General features: G+C 39.7%; 7 protein-coding genes across 7 annotated transcripts; 6 read left to right on the top strand and 1 right to left on the bottom strand.

Moving 5' to 3' along the window:
• Positions 1–314: 314 nt before the first annotated feature.
• BATDEDRAFT_6694 (succinate dehydrogenase assembly factor SDH5) lies at positions 315–620 on the top strand (the record flags this gene model as incomplete). The annotated part of the gene is made up of 1 exon (XM_006679273.2): positions 315–620. A coding segment is annotated over one exon (306 nt), but the record flags the coding sequence as incomplete, so codon positions are not given.
• A 573-nt stretch (positions 621–1,193) lies between these two features.
• Positions 1,194–3,106, top strand: BATDEDRAFT_16768 (uncharacterized protein). Its single transcript, XM_006679315.1, has 6 exons — positions 1,194–1,239; positions 1,484–1,570; positions 1,781–1,873; positions 1,983–2,162; positions 2,252–2,404; positions 2,498–3,106. The coding sequence occupies exons 1-6, from the start codon at positions 1,198–1,200 to the stop codon at positions 2,969–2,971; spliced, it is 1,029 nt and encodes a 342-aa protein (XP_006679378.1). The 5' UTR covers positions 1,194–1,197; the 3' UTR covers positions 2,972–3,106.
• A 786-nt stretch (positions 3,107–3,892) lies between these two features.
• On the top strand, positions 3,893–5,470 carry BATDEDRAFT_33275 (uncharacterized protein; the record flags this gene model as incomplete). Its single annotated transcript, XM_006679457.1, has 3 exons — positions 3,893–4,086; positions 4,235–4,942; positions 5,022–5,470. The coding sequence occupies 3 exons, from the start codon at positions 3,894–3,896 to the stop codon at positions 5,318–5,320; spliced, it is 1,200 nt and encodes a 399-aa protein (XP_006679520.1). The 3' UTR covers positions 5,321–5,470.
• BATDEDRAFT_16765 (uncharacterized protein) lies at positions 5,465–7,736 on the bottom strand. Its single transcript, XM_006679314.1, has 7 exons — positions 7,523–7,736; positions 7,201–7,381; positions 6,961–7,100; positions 6,759–6,894; positions 6,192–6,668; positions 6,010–6,090; positions 5,465–5,925 (listed from the first exon to the last, which is right to left on the bottom strand). The coding sequence occupies exons 1-7, from the start codon at positions 7,650–7,652 to the stop codon at positions 5,511–5,513; spliced, it is 1,560 nt and encodes a 519-aa protein (XP_006679377.1). The 5' UTR covers positions 7,653–7,736; the 3' UTR covers positions 5,465–5,510.
• Positions 7,737–8,137: 401 nt separating this feature from the next.
• BATDEDRAFT_19719 (uncharacterized protein) lies at positions 8,138–9,111 on the top strand. The gene is made up of 3 exons (XM_006679330.1): positions 8,138–8,171; positions 8,356–8,408; positions 8,489–9,111. The coding sequence occupies exons 1-3, from the start codon at positions 8,143–8,145 to the stop codon at positions 9,082–9,084; spliced, it is 678 nt and encodes a 225-aa protein (XP_006679393.1). The 5' UTR covers positions 8,138–8,142; the 3' UTR covers positions 9,085–9,111.
• Positions 9,112–9,707: 596 nt separating this feature from the next.
• Positions 9,708–10,608, top strand: BATDEDRAFT_89327 (mediator complex subunit MED7; the record flags this gene model as incomplete). The annotated part of the gene is made up of 3 exons (XM_006679644.1): positions 9,708–9,911; positions 10,325–10,402; positions 10,468–10,608. The coding sequence occupies 3 exons, from the start codon at positions 9,708–9,710 to the stop codon at positions 10,606–10,608; spliced, it is 423 nt and encodes a 140-aa protein (XP_006679707.1).
• A 585-nt stretch (positions 10,609–11,193) lies between these two features.
• BATDEDRAFT_89328 (uncharacterized protein) lies at positions 11,194–15,420 on the top strand (the record flags this gene model as incomplete). Its single annotated transcript, XM_006679643.1, has 3 exons — positions 11,194–12,364; positions 12,480–12,581; positions 12,680–15,420. 3 exons carry the CDS (start codon positions 11,194–11,196, stop codon positions 15,418–15,420), a joined length of 4,014 nt encoding a protein of 1,337 aa, XP_006679706.1.
• Positions 15,421–17,324: the final 1,904 nt, after the last annotated feature.

The raw sequence follows: 17,324 nt of genomic DNA, 5'->3' as shown, positions 1-17,324 counted from the left end.
GATTACAAGTCACGTGTGTATGATCGTGACACGATAAAAGTCGGCGCGAAACAACTCGACAATTTCAACCCAAAACAATGGCGAATACAAGTTCTTTGGTTGGATCTGTCATTCAATCTGCTATTCGATCTACTGCCAGAATATCCACAGCGTCAAGGATAGTATGCTATAATCAGCAGAGATCAATGTCAGGATATAAACACAATCTTGCAGCTGAATGGATCAACCCATACCCCTCCAAACAGCAAACAGAAATGACTGATCCAACCCTCTCCAACCCCAACTATCTACCAGACTTTGCCATTCCTCGAAGAGTATCCAGACCCAATGAGCCGTTGGAACAAAAGAGATCCCGATTAGTCTGGCAGTCTCGCAAGCGGGGAATCCTTGAGACCGATTTGTTGCTGAGTACATATATTCAGCAGGCTTTACCAACCATGGAAGATGCCCAGTTGCAAGAGTACGACTCATTGCTAGATGAGAACGATTGGGATATATATTATTGGTGTACAGGAGCTAAGGAAGCACCTGAGCGAATCAAGGACATGTCCATCTTTGATGGGTTGGTGGAGCATTGCAAAAACAAACGCAAGTTGGTATTGAGAATGCCCAACGTATAGATTCAATATATTCATATTCAATCTTTTGACTTGTTTATATAAGACTTTATAGCTGGTGACAAAGGGTATGAGAATGTATAAGTGGGTGAGAGATTGTCAACAGCCATCATCATGGGTGATGCTTTGCAAATATCGGTAGATTGTTGATTTGAATGACAATTATCCATCGATCGTGTCTTGTACTACGACGACAATCCGGCCTGTTGGTACAACCAGTTTGATGAACAATCTGTTGCTCTTTTCAATTAAATGTAAAACGACGTCACTTATTTGGTCTTGATCTTGTTATGGCACGATGTTCAACGTCCTACTATAGCCTGTACAGTAACCTAAACCAATCGCAGTTTTACCAACCAAAAACTTGGTTTTAAATGTCACAACAACAGCCTGATTGATACTGTACGAATGGTTTCAAAACATGATGAAATCGAGTTGAAATACAAACACTTTTGCATTCTCATGCCCATTAGCGTCAGCTGTAAACTATAATTTTGCCAATCTGGTGATCCTGAGGACGACTGTATGTTTATGAAATTGTATTTTTTAGTGTCCTTGCAAACAAGCACATTGAACATCAATGATATCTACTACATCACTTGGAGCTCCGAAAGATATTGAGGTACTTTGTTTAGCTGATTTATAATATACCATTTTTCTTTATGGCACAGCATATCTGCTCATACTTGCATGGACAGATACACTTTTCACCAACTGATTGTTTTGAAAGTCATTATTGACTGGCTTTGCATTCATAAATGATTGGTATTGACATGCACCTTGAACAAGACCTTACTACGCATTATCTTTTATAAATGTATTTCAAAACCATCTTTATTTATCTTGAAATTCTATGAACTATATAGGTTCCAAGATCTCCTGGCGATGGTGTCACTGGCTTAGCATTCTCTCCACAGGCTGATTTCCTAGCTGCATCTAGTTGGGATAACCAAGTATGCATATTAGTTTAATAGGATCATCAGTTTGATATTGGTGTGAAATGTAGATTAGATTTACCACTAGAAATGGCTGTAGTGGTCACAACCCAATGCATCCATCTCGCAATCATTGCATGTCGAGGTCTTCAAGTCTTGATACTGATATTTTAATCTAAACGCACACATCATTGTTGTGGGTAAATAATTGTATGATGACTGGTTTAGACTAGAATCTATGAGGTCCAGCAGAACGGAACTGCCGTAGGAAAGGCTGCAATCCAACACGAAGCACCGGTTCTGGATGTCTGTTGGAGTAAAGTATGTTCAGATCGATTCAACTGGCAGTGTCATTGTTATTGGCCAGATGCATCATTCATGTGGTAATGAATTGCGTGAAAAGTAACTGGTAATGAATGCATCAATGTAGGATGGAACCAAGATTGTCTCGGTTGGAGCAGACAGAGCAGGAAGAATGCTTGATATGCATACGGGACAGTCTACACAAGTTGCTGGACACGACGCTCCTATCAAGAGTTGTCGTTGGATTGACGGCGTGCCGAATCTAACCAACATGCTAGTGACGGGATCATGGGACAAAACTGTCAAGGTGGGTAAACCTAACGATTGTTGATTGATTGTGTATGAGCTGGAGTACAGGATTGTCAACACGAGTGATTAACTGTTGCAACTATATAGTATTGGGATCTCCGATCACAAGCACCAGCATTCACACTCCAACTTCCTGAACGATGCTATTCGCTGGATGTTGCAGGGCCGTTGATGGTAGTAGGAACGGCTGAACGACACATTCTTGCATACAATCTTAACAATCCGTCAACAGTATACAAGGCAAGTGAATAATTGATGTAATAGTGGTTTAGAATGCATCGACACAGTTGGTGGTTGTGGACTGAACCGAGATACACAATGGACAATATATAGCAAATCATATCACCGCTCAAGTGGCAAACAAGAGTAATTAGCTGTTTTCCTAGTTTTAATGGTTATGCAATCGGATCGATTGAAGGTCGCGTTGCCATCCAGTATATCGAAGATCGTGATGCTGCCAACACGTTTTCATTCAAATGCCATAGAGAAGACTCGAAGGTTTTCCCAATCAACTCTATTTCGTTTCATCCAACATATGGAACATTTTCTACTGCGGGTGCTGATGGAGCATTTAACTTTTGGGATAAGGATTCAAAGCAGCGATTGAAATTGGGTACTCAACAGTCTGGATCGCCAATTTCCGCTACATGCTTTAATCGTAACGGAACAATTTTTGCCTATGCTGTTGGTTATGATTGGCACAAGGGCCACGAGCACAATAAATCTAACCAGGGCGGCACACGAAATGTGATTATGTTGCATCCTGTCAAAGATGAGGATATCAAGCCAAAACCCAAGAAACGATAATCATATGATATACGACATACAGTTGATTTGTGAATGGATGAGTTGCTTAACATGAATGCTCGTGCTATTATAAACGATGCGTGCACCAGACATTGCGATTAGTTTGGAGAAAATGAAGATGCGTTTGATCTACTCAAATTGTACATTAATTCTTGTTATTTCAGATGCACACAACTAGAGAATTACTTTTTTGATTCCACCAAGACAAACGGTATGATCATGTCAAGGCACATGTTTTGATGGGTTTATTTACAATACAAATTGATGAGGTCAACGTGCAAGCCAAGCAAGTCTCGATAAGATATGCTGACACTTTTTACTGATCTTTATCCTCCATGCTCATTTTTTACAAAAAATACAGTGTGAATGTTCACATCTTTGTTCCAGTACATTCCACATTCTTGACATCTCAACCTTCAACTCTTGAAAATATTGCGTGACCAGTATGGGAGCAACTGTTGCATTTCTGAGATCGTTTTTTTGAACTAGAGCGCAAACGTATTTGATATTAAAATACAACAGAATTTCAATAGAAAAAGTAAACAACTTCCAATAGCAACGAATATTTAACGATTGTTTATTCTGGAGCAAAATAGTGGCAGTGATTGTCCAGAAAAGCTTCATTTTACGTGAATCAGCAACAAATAATTTCACACTTGATTAGCTATAAATTTAGTGTTTTTGGCGGCTGAGTTTCATACAATATCTGGAAAAGTATTTACACTCATTCTACTCCAATAACACTATTTAAAGATATGGGCGCTAGAATATCTGTGCTCAAAAATGTAGAGTAAGTAGGCTCCATCTATTTTATACACCCATATGCATCAATAATGCCATCCCATCGCTTTAAACTTTGCGCTTTGACTTGCAACAAAATTAGCATATAATTAATTTTCTCGAATATTTGCCCATGATACACATGGATACTCTAATGTGTTGTCGAGTGTACAGCTTGGATAGCTACTTTTCATATGATACGTCCAAAGTAGTGCGTATTAAAGACTATCGTCTTGGCGTGGCTTATTACATAATGATGATTGCCATTATTGTGTACATTGTTTACACATTAGTTGTAAATGGATCTTATCTCGACAAAGGTCCGCCCGTTGCAGGTAATCATATACTAGTTTTACAGTCTAGACGTTATCTTCTACTTGAAAATTGTAGATACGACACATTTCCACGTTGAAATGTCAAGCAAAACGATATAAACTTTGCAAATCTGATACTTTTACTGACTGAGCTACAACATATGTGCAGGTTCCATCAGAATCAGTGCACAACTTCCAGATATGAGCCAATTACCTATACCCAGCTATTGCACATCAACAGCAAAAATCTCGGGATGTTTGTTTTGGACATCCGAACAGATTGTGTATCCATTTTCTGGTGAACTCGATACTATTTTTTTGACTACTCGCGCATCCATCGTCAGCACTCCACCGCCGCCGGTTCAATGTGGATCATACCTTAATGCAACATCATCACTGTGCACGCCTCCACCATATACTACACTCAAATCTTTGCGCAAAACATACTACATTGCCAATGTAGAAAATATCACGTTACAGATTGATCATTCCGTGCGAATACAAACAGCTGGGTCACTTGGTGCAGCTACATATGATACAATTGCAGCGGTAGAAATGAAGGGGAAAATGTTGAAGGGGTGCACAGGAAATTCCGACAATTATTTACCTCAGCTAAGATTTGACAGTGAGTACCGTGCCAGTAATCAATACAACACTTCATTGGACGTGGTTAGTGTCAATGATGTGCTGGAGAGTGCATGGTGTGCAGGGATTGGTAATCAGACTGGTTTGGATTCAGCTTCGACTGCTAATGGTGCATATGTTGGCGAGGCTTGGAGATCTTCTGGAATGGTGATATCAACCCCCATAGCCTACACAAATCGGTTGACAGTTGGGCAACAAGGGTATATCAAATACTCGTATATTCCATCAATTGGTAAGTCGATCTTATTGTAGTGAAACGTGTCTATTTGGTTTTTGATCACTCATCACATTGAATGAATTTTGAATTCTAGTTAATGGATCAGAGTTTACTATTCTACAATCGCAACTCAATGCGGATGGATCGATAACCTATATTGATCGACACGGTATTCGTATTGTGTTTGCACAAACAGGAAGTATTGGCGTTGTGAGTTTTCTTGCATTGACAATCAATTTTGCAGCTGGATTGGGTCTTCTTAGTGTTGCTACGCTTATTTGCGATATGTTGCTGTTGTATGTTTTCCCTCGAAAAGAAAAGTACGCGGCATGCAAGATTCAACAGACGGAGGAGTTCAACTTGGCAAATGTTGCTCGTACTTCTATTGTTTGATTGAACTGGTGTGATTATGTCAAGAATACAAAGCCTAGAACGGTGTTTAAATAGGCTTGCGGGACACTTTTATCGGTTATGATTGGATTTATGACAGTCTTTTGACCCAAATCTATTAAAATAAAATTTGAAATACCAAATGGTCAGTGCATTCTTTCAACGTATTTCTTCAATACAAAAAAAGCATCTTTTATTCTCTCGAGATATCTCGTCCAAAACACTTTTTTTTCGCCCAATCAAACGCAACCAATACACGGTTACGTAGAGAAAATAATGTGCTCAAGTAGGCACTTCGCCAGAAAAAGTATGTAGCTGCTCCGCCAACCGTTACACCAAACGGAAATTCGGCAATAGCGTGATCCTTTCCAATATATGCCAATGAGCCTAAATGATCATATTGAAAGGGGCCGCATGCCATCAAAGCTTGATGAAGTGTAGTCGTGGCCGATGTATTAGGAGTTTTATAAGCTGGATCAGTTGCATTTGTCAGTGCAAGTGAAGATTCTTTTGGATTGGTTTTTGCTGTATCTAGTTCGCCCATGTGGTTGAACATGTTTGCCAAGTATCTTCCCTGCCGGCTTGCAACTTGTGCAGTTGGTGCCCATCTAAGCGCATATATATTGACAAAATTAACTACAATGTATTCAACAAATAGTTTCTGATAAAGTATAACATGAAAATAAACATACTTTGTAGCAGTAGCATCGCCTAACCCAAACATGTCTGTCGCACCTTTGATGGCCAAGAAATCATCTACAACAAGTCCACGACTAAATAGTTTGCCAATAAATTCATAAATACAATCAGTCTGATGAGCAATAGTGATTGTACACGATAAGTTTAGTCTTGTCATACCAATAGGTTTACTTACCGTTGGTTTTGAACATCGCTTGGCAATTTTTTAATTAAATCTTGCACAATAGGTCGAGCTGTATTTCCTGTAGCCCATACAATCAGTCCATATGGAATAGTATTCAAATTTTTTTCTGCATCCATGACCTGAATATCTCGTTGATTAACCTGTTTTACTGACGTATTATTCAAGATTGTTACTTTGTTTGCAGCAAAGTGATGCTCTGTATATTCAATAAGCTGTTTAGAGAACATGGGCAGGACATGTGGAGATGCTTCTACAAGGGTAATCTTGAATTTTCCTGCCAGATCGGGATACCATGTTAGCAAGTCTTCATGAAGAAAGTCATAAAGCTCAGCCGCGTATTCTACTCCAGTAGGACCACCACCCACTACAACCATGTGGAGAAGACGACGAATTTCTTCGTCAGTTTGACCTGGAAATGCAGCTGTTTCAAGACAGTCCATCAGTCGTGTGCGAATCTTTTTTGCATCCCTGTAATTTAAAATGCAAATATTGTTAGATATACATTGAATATATTTAAAAGAATGCGATGGATTCGAGTGATATAAAATGTCAATTTACCAAGCTTCTTTCAAAAAACAAGCATGTTCACGGACTCCAGGAATTCCAAATGTAGCATTTTCAGCACCACAAGCAACCACCAAATAATCGTATGGAATAGTTTGTTTGGACACCACCCCAACAATTTCAGAATTATCTGCATTTACAAAACGATGTTAAAAATTGATCTCAACGTTGAAACATAATAAACAAGCTGATTAACCTGAAACTGAAAGAGTTTTTGTTGTTGGATCGATGGAGTTGCAATCTCCTTCGATGAATACGACTTGACGCTTTTTGAATCGGGTCAAGTATCGAATGGGCTGCATAATACTACGCAGCTCGACGGTTCCAACAGTGCAGCTAGGATCATGATAGGAATTTGAATTTAGATATGCAGTCAAGGAATGAATTGCAGAAACAGCAAGCCTAACAACCAAACAAGAATGTACAACAAATATACCTGGGAAGCAACGGTGTAAAGAGAAAGTAGTTGCGTGGACTAACAATTACTACATTGTAATGATCAGTGTCTAGATCTGTCAAGAAAGAAGTAGCAGCCCAACCCGAGCCAAGAATGGCAACAGTTTTTTTAGATGGATCCCAGTCGAATTGAGCGGACGGGTGTCGAGCAACATAAAGCTCTACAGTAGGGCATTCATTAGTTACGTTAAAAGAGCAGGAATTGATACTCGAGCAGCTTGGCATGGCGAGGATTGGCATGCATTATACATCACACAATTGAAGCCAAGAACAGATTCTGATGGAATTTAAATATATATTACCGTAAGCAAACGAGCCAGTACCAACAACAACAACCCCGGCAATAGATAGTCGAACCAGACGCCAAAATATAGGCTTCTTTGGAGAATGGGTGTTTTTTTGAGATGCAGGGGCTACAGCAGAGGAAGCCATTCGAGCAAAATTAGGAGCAGCAATTAATGCCAATGGTCGGAAAGCATGACTAACAAGAGGAGTCTTGTGTATACGTATAGACTGACGAATAATAGATCGAAACATGGCAGTTACTGGGAATAAAAGCGAGTTTGCGCAAGGCTGATTGAGTGTGTTGATAAAAGATGAATGTTTTAGTTTACGTCAATTAGTATTCAAAATATTCCTGCAGTATTCTGATACGATTCCAGTAAGATCTTGACAAGATTCTGGTAAGACTAGCAGAATTCTGGCAAGATTCGCCAAGACAAGATTCCAGCAAACTGATAAACTCGACTGTCAGATTTATTCCACAACGCGTCTTAGCACTGACTTCGGGGAATTTTGTATCCACCAATCAAACCAACACACGGGACTGCACGAGACTATGTTTGGATTGTTTTCTTCATATGAACGCAAGCGACCAGAAACTGATTTTCTTTCTTAGCCATTAACCCACTCTTTGTCAACAATGGGTCGTCGTCCCGCTCGCTGCTACAGGTATGGAAGCTTGTCCTGTTCTGTCTATGCTGCTTGAAAACTGGATTTAGTTTGGCTTTATTCTGCCTACGATCACTTCAACTCCCAGTACTTTGTATGCCTGGGCCACAGTCATTAGAAATCTACTTGTCTATCTACACTTTAAGCATTGTCCTGACCGTTCTTTCTATTTGATTTTAAACAGGTACTGTAAGAACAAGCCCTATCCCAAGTCTCGTTTCTGTCGTGGTGTCCCTGGTTAGTCTTGTGTATTGGATGCACAACCATTTGAAGTTCTACCTTGTTGACTTGAGCTACACTAACTATTTTTATTATAGACCCCAAGATCAGAATCTTTGATTTGGGTCGTAAGAAGGCCAATGTTGACGAGTTCCCCTGCACTGTCCATTTGCTTTCTGACGAATATCAGCAGATTTCTTCCGAGGCTCTTGAAGCTGCTCGTATTTGTGCAAACAAGTATATTGTCAAGACATCCGGAAAAGATTCATTCCACATGAGAGTTCGTGTTCATCCCTTCCATGTTCTCCGCATCAACAAGATGTTGTCTTGTGCCGGAGCCGATCGTCTTCAAACTGGTATGCGTGGTGCTTTTGGTAAGCCCATTGGAACCGTTGCTCGTGTGAACATTGGTCAGGTCTTGATCTCTATCCGTACTCGTGACAACAACAAGGCTATTGTTATTGAAGCTCTTCGCCGTGCAAAGTACAAGTTCCCTGGTCGCCAAAAGCTCATTGTCTCCAACAAGTGGGGTTTTACCAAACTCACTCGTGAGCAGTATGTTGAAGATCGTCAGGCAGGAAAGTTGCAGCCCGATGGCTGTTACGTCAAGTACCTTGCCGAGAAGGGTCCCCTTGACAACTTCTTTAAGCGTGAACTCCGTTTGGCTGCATCAGCTGGTATTGCCGCCAACTAAATTCAAAAATAACATTTAAATCTATCGATTTCTCATGTTTTAACCCTAGGGTTTATTTTAAATACTATGTGAAGAGTGGTGTATTTAGTGATGGCTTGAAAGTAGATTTATAGTTGTATTTGTGTAAAATGGAGCACTAAATAAAAGTATCCAATAAACAGCCAGTTCAAAGAATACGATTGGTGCTAATCTTGATAACACTGTTTTTTGGAATCATTGTTCAGAAACAGTTTTTGCGGTTTATCAAATATGTCCATTTTATATAAGAATCTTGTAATATATTGCCACGAAAACCAACACATTTAATCATTTATTGATGGATTGAAAGATTCCTGTAGTCATCAACACTTGGACAACGAGAAGTTGCGAGTGCACTTGTGAATCTTGCCAAGCACAAATGTCTCGGCCAATAATCTTGATAACACTACGTGCAAGAACCAATTCTTGAGTGACAGATTGTAAACGAGGAATATGCCCAGATTGCAATGAACAAATCCAAGAATGTCTATTCAAGTCAATCTGTAATAGGAAAACAACAAATATTCAGAGTCGATTGTTGCAAGATAAATTCAAGATCCATTCCAAAAGTAGATTTTAAACTGTTATTAGTATTGGGTTTCATTATGGATCCAACAAGAGTACTCAGCGCTGCATATCCTGCTCCACCAGCATACTACAAGAACTACACTGATGAGAACTTGGCTTTAGTAAAGGCTGGAGGAACTGCTTTTTCAACCACAGACAATCTATCATCACAACTATCCGTCAACTTGAAACCACCTAATCCTGTCCTCGAGCCTATCTCTGTATTTGGGACCATACTGGATGTAAGCTTGAGTTTGCTTGAATATACTATAGCTTACACTCAAAGTTTGGTCACTGTTTATACTTGCTAGATTTCATCAAAACCTCCATCATTGGAATCATTGGGCATTCCTCAACTTTCCAAAAGTACACTGATATCAGGTATTATTATGCAGTCTTCAAGAACCTGCCAACAACTCATCTGCTATATTGCTGAAAAGTCGTTGATTATACTAATGAATTGAATCTACAGATCGTGCAGAGAATCTAAAAAAACTCAACCACTCACTCTTGATCAATTTTTATGAATTGCTGGAGTTGCTCGAGACTGATCCCACCAATGCAAGTCGCTTACCTTTTCAATCAACATGGCACTGATATTATTGCATATTTGAATTATAATCGTATTGATATCTATGGGTTATTTTTAAAACAGACATCATACAAAATTGAACACATTCGTCTTATCCTGATTAATTTTCATAGCTTATTGAACGAGTATCGACCACACCAGGTAAATTTCATGCTACGCTTGACAACTTTTTCTACTTTCCATTGACTCCGATTGTCGTTTTCTAGGCCAGGGATACCTTGGCAATAATGATGCGTGATCAGATTCGACGACGGAAAGAAACAACACAATCCATTCGGGACGAAATCACTAAAGCCCAGACTCTTAGTGCTGATTCGGGAAGTGACACCCTAATGTCTGATTTGTAGTATGATGATAATAAATTCAAACAAGTCGCCTCTGCTTATTATTACGATTGGGTTTAGGCACTGACAGCCATTCTATTTGGGTATACGTATTGTATCTGCTCGTTTGTCCAAGTAGCTGAAATATTGGATATACCAAACCCTTATCAGTATCACCATTTGCTTTACAAAACAATGGCCATTTTTGTATTGCCAAGCATCCATGAGCATGCATGTTCTAGAAACTATATTGGGCTACTGCCTCGGCCAAAATTCGCTCAGATATGGCAAAGCTAATTTTGTCACCATATTTTTCAAAACAAAGTCGGCGAGATTTTGAGCAATTTAATTGAGCGTGTTGCCAACCTGATTTACTTTAGCTTCAAACTATATACTTGATATTGCTATTTCTTTATTTTTACAAACTATATATTTTTGAATCTTGAGACAAAAATATAGACTGTACTATATACTACAACTTTGCTATAAGCAGTCCACCTTGACTAGCAGGCACATTCAAGATACTCCCATAAGCGACGCGATACCCAGTAGAGTCATATCCATCTACAAACTACAATCAAAGCTCTGGGTTTAAAATATACGGCTCAAATGAACACTCTGGAAACGTTAAAACCCATAGTTAAAAAAACAGAGCAGTTGAGTACTACTAGCATATCTCATCCACCAACTATCACGAGCAGAAGCAGTACAGAGGATATCTGCAGTGACGAGGAAATTCAATATGGGTTTGATACACATGTGCGGTATGGATTCGATTCAACCGACCTTGAGCCCTTTCCATCAGCTTCAGGTAGAAGATCGGCCAACCAAACGGGTGTTCAAACCATTTTGCTGCCTGTTTCTACGACTGCAGTTGTCGAGTCGAGCACATCAGATAGCGAGACCCAATTGCCTTGCCCAGACACGCAAGAGTCGCAATTTACCAAAAAAAAACAATCAAGCAATCTTTCAACTATAAAACGTATCAGTTCAGATGTTGCTTTAGAACTGCAAGTATCTTTATCACCTAGAGGAACAATATGCAAATCAGAGTCAAGCATTGCTCCAGCACAACCTTCCAGTCCCTTGTCAAGCTACAATCTAGTTTTAAATCCCAACGAAACTGTCCAAAATCTATCCATTACCACAAATCTATTCGGAAAACCCACAAAAGACTCTTTAGAACATCATCAGTCTACTATGGAAGCGGAATCGAACATGTCTAGAGTAGATGAACCACCCGATGTGATGCTGGCGCGTATGAGACTAGAATTTGGAGACTTGAGTCAGGACAGAGCTGATACACCCAACATACACTCCAAGTCAACCCATTATTACACACAACCATTCACGCATGAAAGTATTGCTCAACGCTCAATAGGGCTTGTTTCTGGAGAAAGTCACCATTCTTCCATTTCAACAATCCGTCCAGTTGGTGCATCAACTGTATCTCAAAATGTTGAAAGTATATATTCCCTGCAAAATGAAATGGTTGCTAATGAGAGTCACGACTCTATAGTAGCCGATCATAACGCTCTGGAAACAGCACCCATTATAGTGTATAGTACGGCTGCTAAATGTGAATCGCCAAAAGTCATTCGGCTTACAGCTTCAAATGATGATAGTGAATGCGCATCGGTTGTGTCGAGATTTCTTTTTGAAGACAGCAATCTTTCCAGAAATTCATCAACTGATAATGAATACAAGTTTGCAGCCATAGTCACGGATGCAGATAATAAGCAGGAGTTGCAATACCAATCAAACAGATCGCTATATCAAGGTAAACATTCAGAGTTGTGGATCAGTGATGCATTAAACACGTAGTATCATCACTATATATGCTGTTTTGTGCTTTCAATACTAATTTACATGTCTTGTGCATTTGGGAATATTAGCTACAGTGGTTGAGGAAGTATCACAACCAAAACACGTATCACAGGTTATCCAGTCATCAACAGAAGTGACGACTCACGACATCACATTTGATGAAATGTCAGGTACAATAGACTTGATCACCTTGATCACCTTGACTAATCTATCCAACTTTTCAAAAATACTGATGGTATTGAAATTGATTTTCTTGTTCAATATGTAGATGCACCTTTGTTGATACCCCACGTTGGAGGAGTTGACCATTATTCAGTTATTCAACCCATATTCAACGACTCTGCTTCAGATCAAGACACTTCTGAATCAGAGGATGGTCGTGATTATCATGCATCAACTAGTCCCAGCATACACGAACATTTCGAGTTTCTTCCTTCATCTAAACCAACTTCGACTACACATTTAAATGGGGTACAAGTACCAGAGATATCTTTTCAACCAGCCGATACTGATCTTGCCAAAAACGAATTTTGTGTTTATTCACATGATAGTAATATTGATAGTGACTCTATCCATTTTGTCGACGCTAATGCCGCTGATTTGGGTAGCCCATCGAATACAGTACAAAAAATGGCCAACTCAGTTGAACATCCAATGCGTTTGTCCTACTCTGGTCTTTCCAATATCTGTGAAGTTGATAGCAGTGTGCTACTGATTAGCTCTGAAAGCTTAGGCAAGACAAGTGTTGGAGAGGCAAAAATTTCTGTAGTTGAGCTCCAACTGCCAGCTGAAGTATCTACACAAGTTTTGGAAACGCCATCAAATATCGCCAGCAAAGAAACAAAACTGGACGAAACTGACTTGCCATTGCCTCGATCGGATAGCGTATCTACTGAAAAAAATGTTACAAGTGCAATTGTATCGGATATTACCTGCACGACACAAACTAAGTCCATTGATGCATCTGAGCCAGTACTATCTCAACCAGATACTTCTTGTTCAAATGTAGTTCAATCAAATATAGACACTGAGCTTGCTGAACCAATAAAACCCGCTCAGTCTGATTTTATCATTGAAGCAGGTACAATGTTTATCGCGATTGCATCCTTTCACGGCCAAGATCTTGACGAACTGAAGATGGAAGAAGGCGATCTGATTGAATTAGATATGGCACCGGCTTCTGCTGAAGAATATTGGTGGAAAGGCACAAATCGATCATGGGGAAAAAGTAATGGCCAACAAGGATTCTTTCCCAAAGATTTTGTCAAATTTTATGATCCTGACGCCAAAACCCAAGAACCCCAAAGCATCAGTGACAATGTTGAAATAGATGTAAAAGATGGTGAAAATATGCAAGAAAAAGTTGATATGGATGAAGATACGAGCATTGCCGTTGTTCATGGCGATCCTGAACCAGAGGAACTTGCTAGTCCTGATCCTGTAGCACCAGGCACAAAAGTGATTGTCAAGTATCCCTACGAAATGACAAAAATGGATGAGCTGTCCCTTATTGAAGGCGAGTTAATCGTGGTTCTAGAATCGCCAAAAGGCGGGTGGTGGAAAGGCATGAAGGGGCTAGACGAAAAATCGCCAAAAACAGGTTGGTTTCCGGCTACTTTAGTTCGAGTTGAAGCTGTTGAAAGTGACTCGAAAGACAAACAAGTATTTGAAAGCAATGATCAAATAAACTCGGGTCGTCCTCATGGTAGGAGCTTCTCTAGTGGGAAAAAGGCCAGCTTGAAACAAGGCGACGAGAATTCGCCTGATTCGCAGCGAAAAGGCGTATCGTGGCTGAGACGACTAGTACCAAAAGATAAAGATAAAAGAAAGCAATCCATATCTACCGATGAATCTGGATCGTCTGTATCATCCATCTCTACCTCTGTTGCCGCTGCAGATGCTGTTGCTGCAATTCAAGCAAGAAACAATATTGCATTAGATGGATCTGAAAAAACCTCGGAATCAACTGTTGCTGATGCAAATATGTTGATTGCAGCGATTTCCGACTATGCTACTCCTCAAATTCTTTCTGGTCCAAGCATAATACGAACAACTTCCATAACGGATGCAACCGCTGATGATTTGTCTACTGTTGCTTTGGTACAATCGCCGAATGCACAGCACGCAAACATAACAGGAAATAAGATCCCGTCGCTACAGCCAGTTGAAAATGTAGCATCACCAGCATCATTTTCACCATCCAATGGAGGAGTTTCATTTTTTGGATCGCAAATGGACACGGGAGCTCAGCCAACACAACCTGTCACTGTACCACCACCACTGCAAGTTCAGTTTACCAACTCCACATTTTTCTTGGATAGCGATTCGAGTAAACGTACCCAATCAAGCCACTCTACAGTAGTTACTCGCACAACCCGTGCAAATACAGCAGATACACCCATACCACAAATTCAACGAAGCGTGTCGACTGATGATGCAGTAGAACCAACATCATATCGATCCTCTGACTCGACAGGTTCGCACAATCACCGATCCGGAACATCCATAATTGGAAAGTCCAACAGCATATCCAGAAACACCATGATCTTTCCTTCATCTCTCCCAGCAACCATCACCTCCAACTGGAACCCTACTGATCTTCTTCGTGGCTCCTCCTCTGAGAAATGGCAAGACAGATTTGATGAGGTTAGTTTAGCTGGAATGTCATCTCAAGATAAAAAGCGTATATCCGCCACATGGGAACTTTTACAAACCGAGCGAGACTATGTTCGTGACCTTGCTGTCATTATCGAGGTGTTTCTTAAACCCATGGTGAATTTAAAAACTCAAGGAAAACCAGTAATCAATATATTTGCCAACATTGAACAACTATTGAACGTCAATGTCGATTTTTTGAACCAAATAGAATTGGTTGGAGATATAACCGACACCAAAGCATATGCAGACGCGTTTATTGCCAATGTAATTCTACAATGGATGTCAATTAAAATTGAGCTTGTGTTTTTACTGACTTTTTATTTTTGGGATGAAACTGAATCAAATATTTAGGGAGAAAGATTTCTGTGTTATATTCCATATATAGCAAACCAAAATGCCCAACTTCAAAAATTCCAAGCAAGTCTCCGCTCCAAGCCAGAGATATCAGCATTTATAGAAGAGGCCAACAAGAGCCCTCTTATGCGTCAAATTGACTTTTATGGGTTTCTTCTCAAACCTATCCAAAGAATTTGCAAATATCCTCTACTTCTTCGTGAAATTTTGAAATTCACTGATAAATCAGATCCAGATTACTCTGAACTGGAGCGTGCACTGGATCGAATGCAGCGTGTAGTTAGCACTGTCAATGAAAGTGCCAGAAGAATGACTACAGGAATGAGATCCATAATTGAAGTTCAGGGTCGATTTGCAGAAAAAATCAATATTGCAAACCCAAATCGATTTCTTGTACGAGAAGATGTCGTATATGTCATGTTTATGGGTGGATCTCGTAAAAGTCGTAAGCTGTTTCTTTTTAATGATATTGTCATTCTTGCTAGAAAAGATTGGCGTGACAAAAATCATGTGATTGAGAAAACACCTTTAAAGGACTTGCGTGTTTCAGAGATTATTGAAAACGATGCTCTGGTGGAAAACGGAGTATCAACCTCATTATTGGAGTTGGAAATCATGCCGACAAGTGAATATGATCCACCTAATCGGTATGTGATTGCCACTACAGCAATCAATGAAAAAGTGTCGTGGCTTGAAGCTTATAAAAGTTTAGCCAAACACACCATCAAATCAAAGCAAATCGGTGACGTAGCAATGACTTCATCAAATCGAGATGGTGGAGATGACGAGGACAATACCGACAAATCGTCTGGAGGAAATATGTTGTCGTCCAATTCATTTTCAAAGCGTGATAATGAGGATGAAGAAAATTCTGGCTTTGTGGCGAGAGCGGCTGTCTCAAAGAATGCTGACTTGATGGCTCGTATACGTGAGCTTGAACAAAATAACATTCTATCAGAGCAAAAAACAAACGAGCTTGTCAAGTCCGTTGCCGAAAAAGATGCACAAATATCTACATTGGAAAGTCGAATTTCTGCCATCTCGGCTGATTTAAGTTTGGCAACGGCGAATAATGTTTCTATGGATGTCAAGATAAAGGAAAATGACATGACTATTCATCACAAAAACATTGCTCTACAAGATCTTGAGAACAATCTCAGGGTTTATGCTGGCACGATATCAGATATGTACGAGACAGAAGCCTTCCAAGATACAACTATTCAGGCTCTACAAGAAACCATTTTAAAACTGGAATTGCATCAAAATAAATTGCAGGAAACACTTTCAACAGCCAATCAGGAATACTCGTCACAGTATGCTTACACATCACATCTTTTGGCAAAGATTGTTGAGCGCGATGCTAGTCTATTTGAAAAACAAGTTCAGATCAAGCAACTCTCACAGTCACTTGCAGAAACTCAATCATGTCTTGAATTGAAAAAAACGGAATTGCTCGATGCTAACAAACAGCTTCAGCACACAACCTTGATTCTCGACTCGCTTGACAAAAAACATCAGGAAACAGAGCAGCAGCTTGAACAAACTGTATTAGAGTCAAGACAAGTATCACAAGAAAAAGTAAATATCGAAAAGCAACTGTCAATAGCTCTTTTTAATTTAAAATCTGTGACAATGGAAAAGGAAGAAACAGAAAAAATACTATCCGAAGAAACCGCTGCACTTTATGCTTTAAAGCAATCCAATGACAATACGATAAGAGAGCTTGCAGAAACGCAATCAGAATTAAATTCGCTGATATTATTGAAGGAGGAAACAGACAAAAAACTGACCATTGCGACACATACCCTAAACTCTGCGTTGGTGGAAAAGGACGAAGCCAGGCATCAGCTTGAAAAGGCAACTATAGATATGAATTCTCTCGGTATCTCCACGGCCGAAAC

Source organism: Batrachochytrium dendrobatidis (genome assembly GCF_000203795.2).
Source record: "Batrachochytrium dendrobatidis JAM81 unplaced genomic scaffold BATDEscaffold_7, whole genome shotgun sequence".
Taxonomy (NCBI): Eukaryota; Fungi; Chytridiomycota; class Chytridiomycetes; order Rhizophydiales; genus Batrachochytrium; species Batrachochytrium dendrobatidis.
The sequence above is the reverse complement of the archived record's forward strand: the minus strand, read 5'-3'. Positions and strand labels throughout refer to the sequence as shown.

Coding starts and splice junctions, on each gene's coding strand:
- BATDEDRAFT_16768 (XM_006679315.1), top strand. CDS start 1,198: ATGATATCTACTACATCACTTGGAGCTCCGAAAGATATTGAG. Junction 1,240..1,483: donor GAGCTCCGAAAGATATTGAG/GTACTTTGTTTA, acceptor TGAACTATATAG/GTTCCAAGATCTCCTGGCGA. Junction 2,405..2,497: donor ATCCGTCAACAGTATACAAG/GCAAGTGAATAA, acceptor GACAATATATAG/CAAATCATATCACCGCTCAA.
- BATDEDRAFT_16765 (XM_006679314.1), bottom strand. CDS start 7,652: ATGGCTTCCTCTGCTGTAGCCCCTGCATCTCAAAAAAACACCCATTCT. Junction 7,101..7,200: donor TTTACACCGTTGCTTCCCAG/GTATATTTGTTG, acceptor TCATGATCCTAG/CTGCACTGTTGGAACCGTCG. Junction 6,091..6,191: donor AGCGATGTTCAAAACCAACG/GTAAGTAAACCT, acceptor CAAACTATTTAG/TCGTGGACTTGTTGTAGATG.
- BATDEDRAFT_19719 (XM_006679330.1), top strand. CDS start 8,143: ATGGGTCGTCGTCCCGCTCGCTGCTACAG. Junction 8,172..8,355: donor CGTCCCGCTCGCTGCTACAG/GTATGGAAGCTT, acceptor GATTTTAAACAG/GTACTGTAAGAACAAGCCCT. Junction 8,409..8,488: donor TTTCTGTCGTGGTGTCCCTG/GTTAGTCTTGTG, acceptor TTTTTATTATAG/ACCCCAAGATCAGAATCTTT.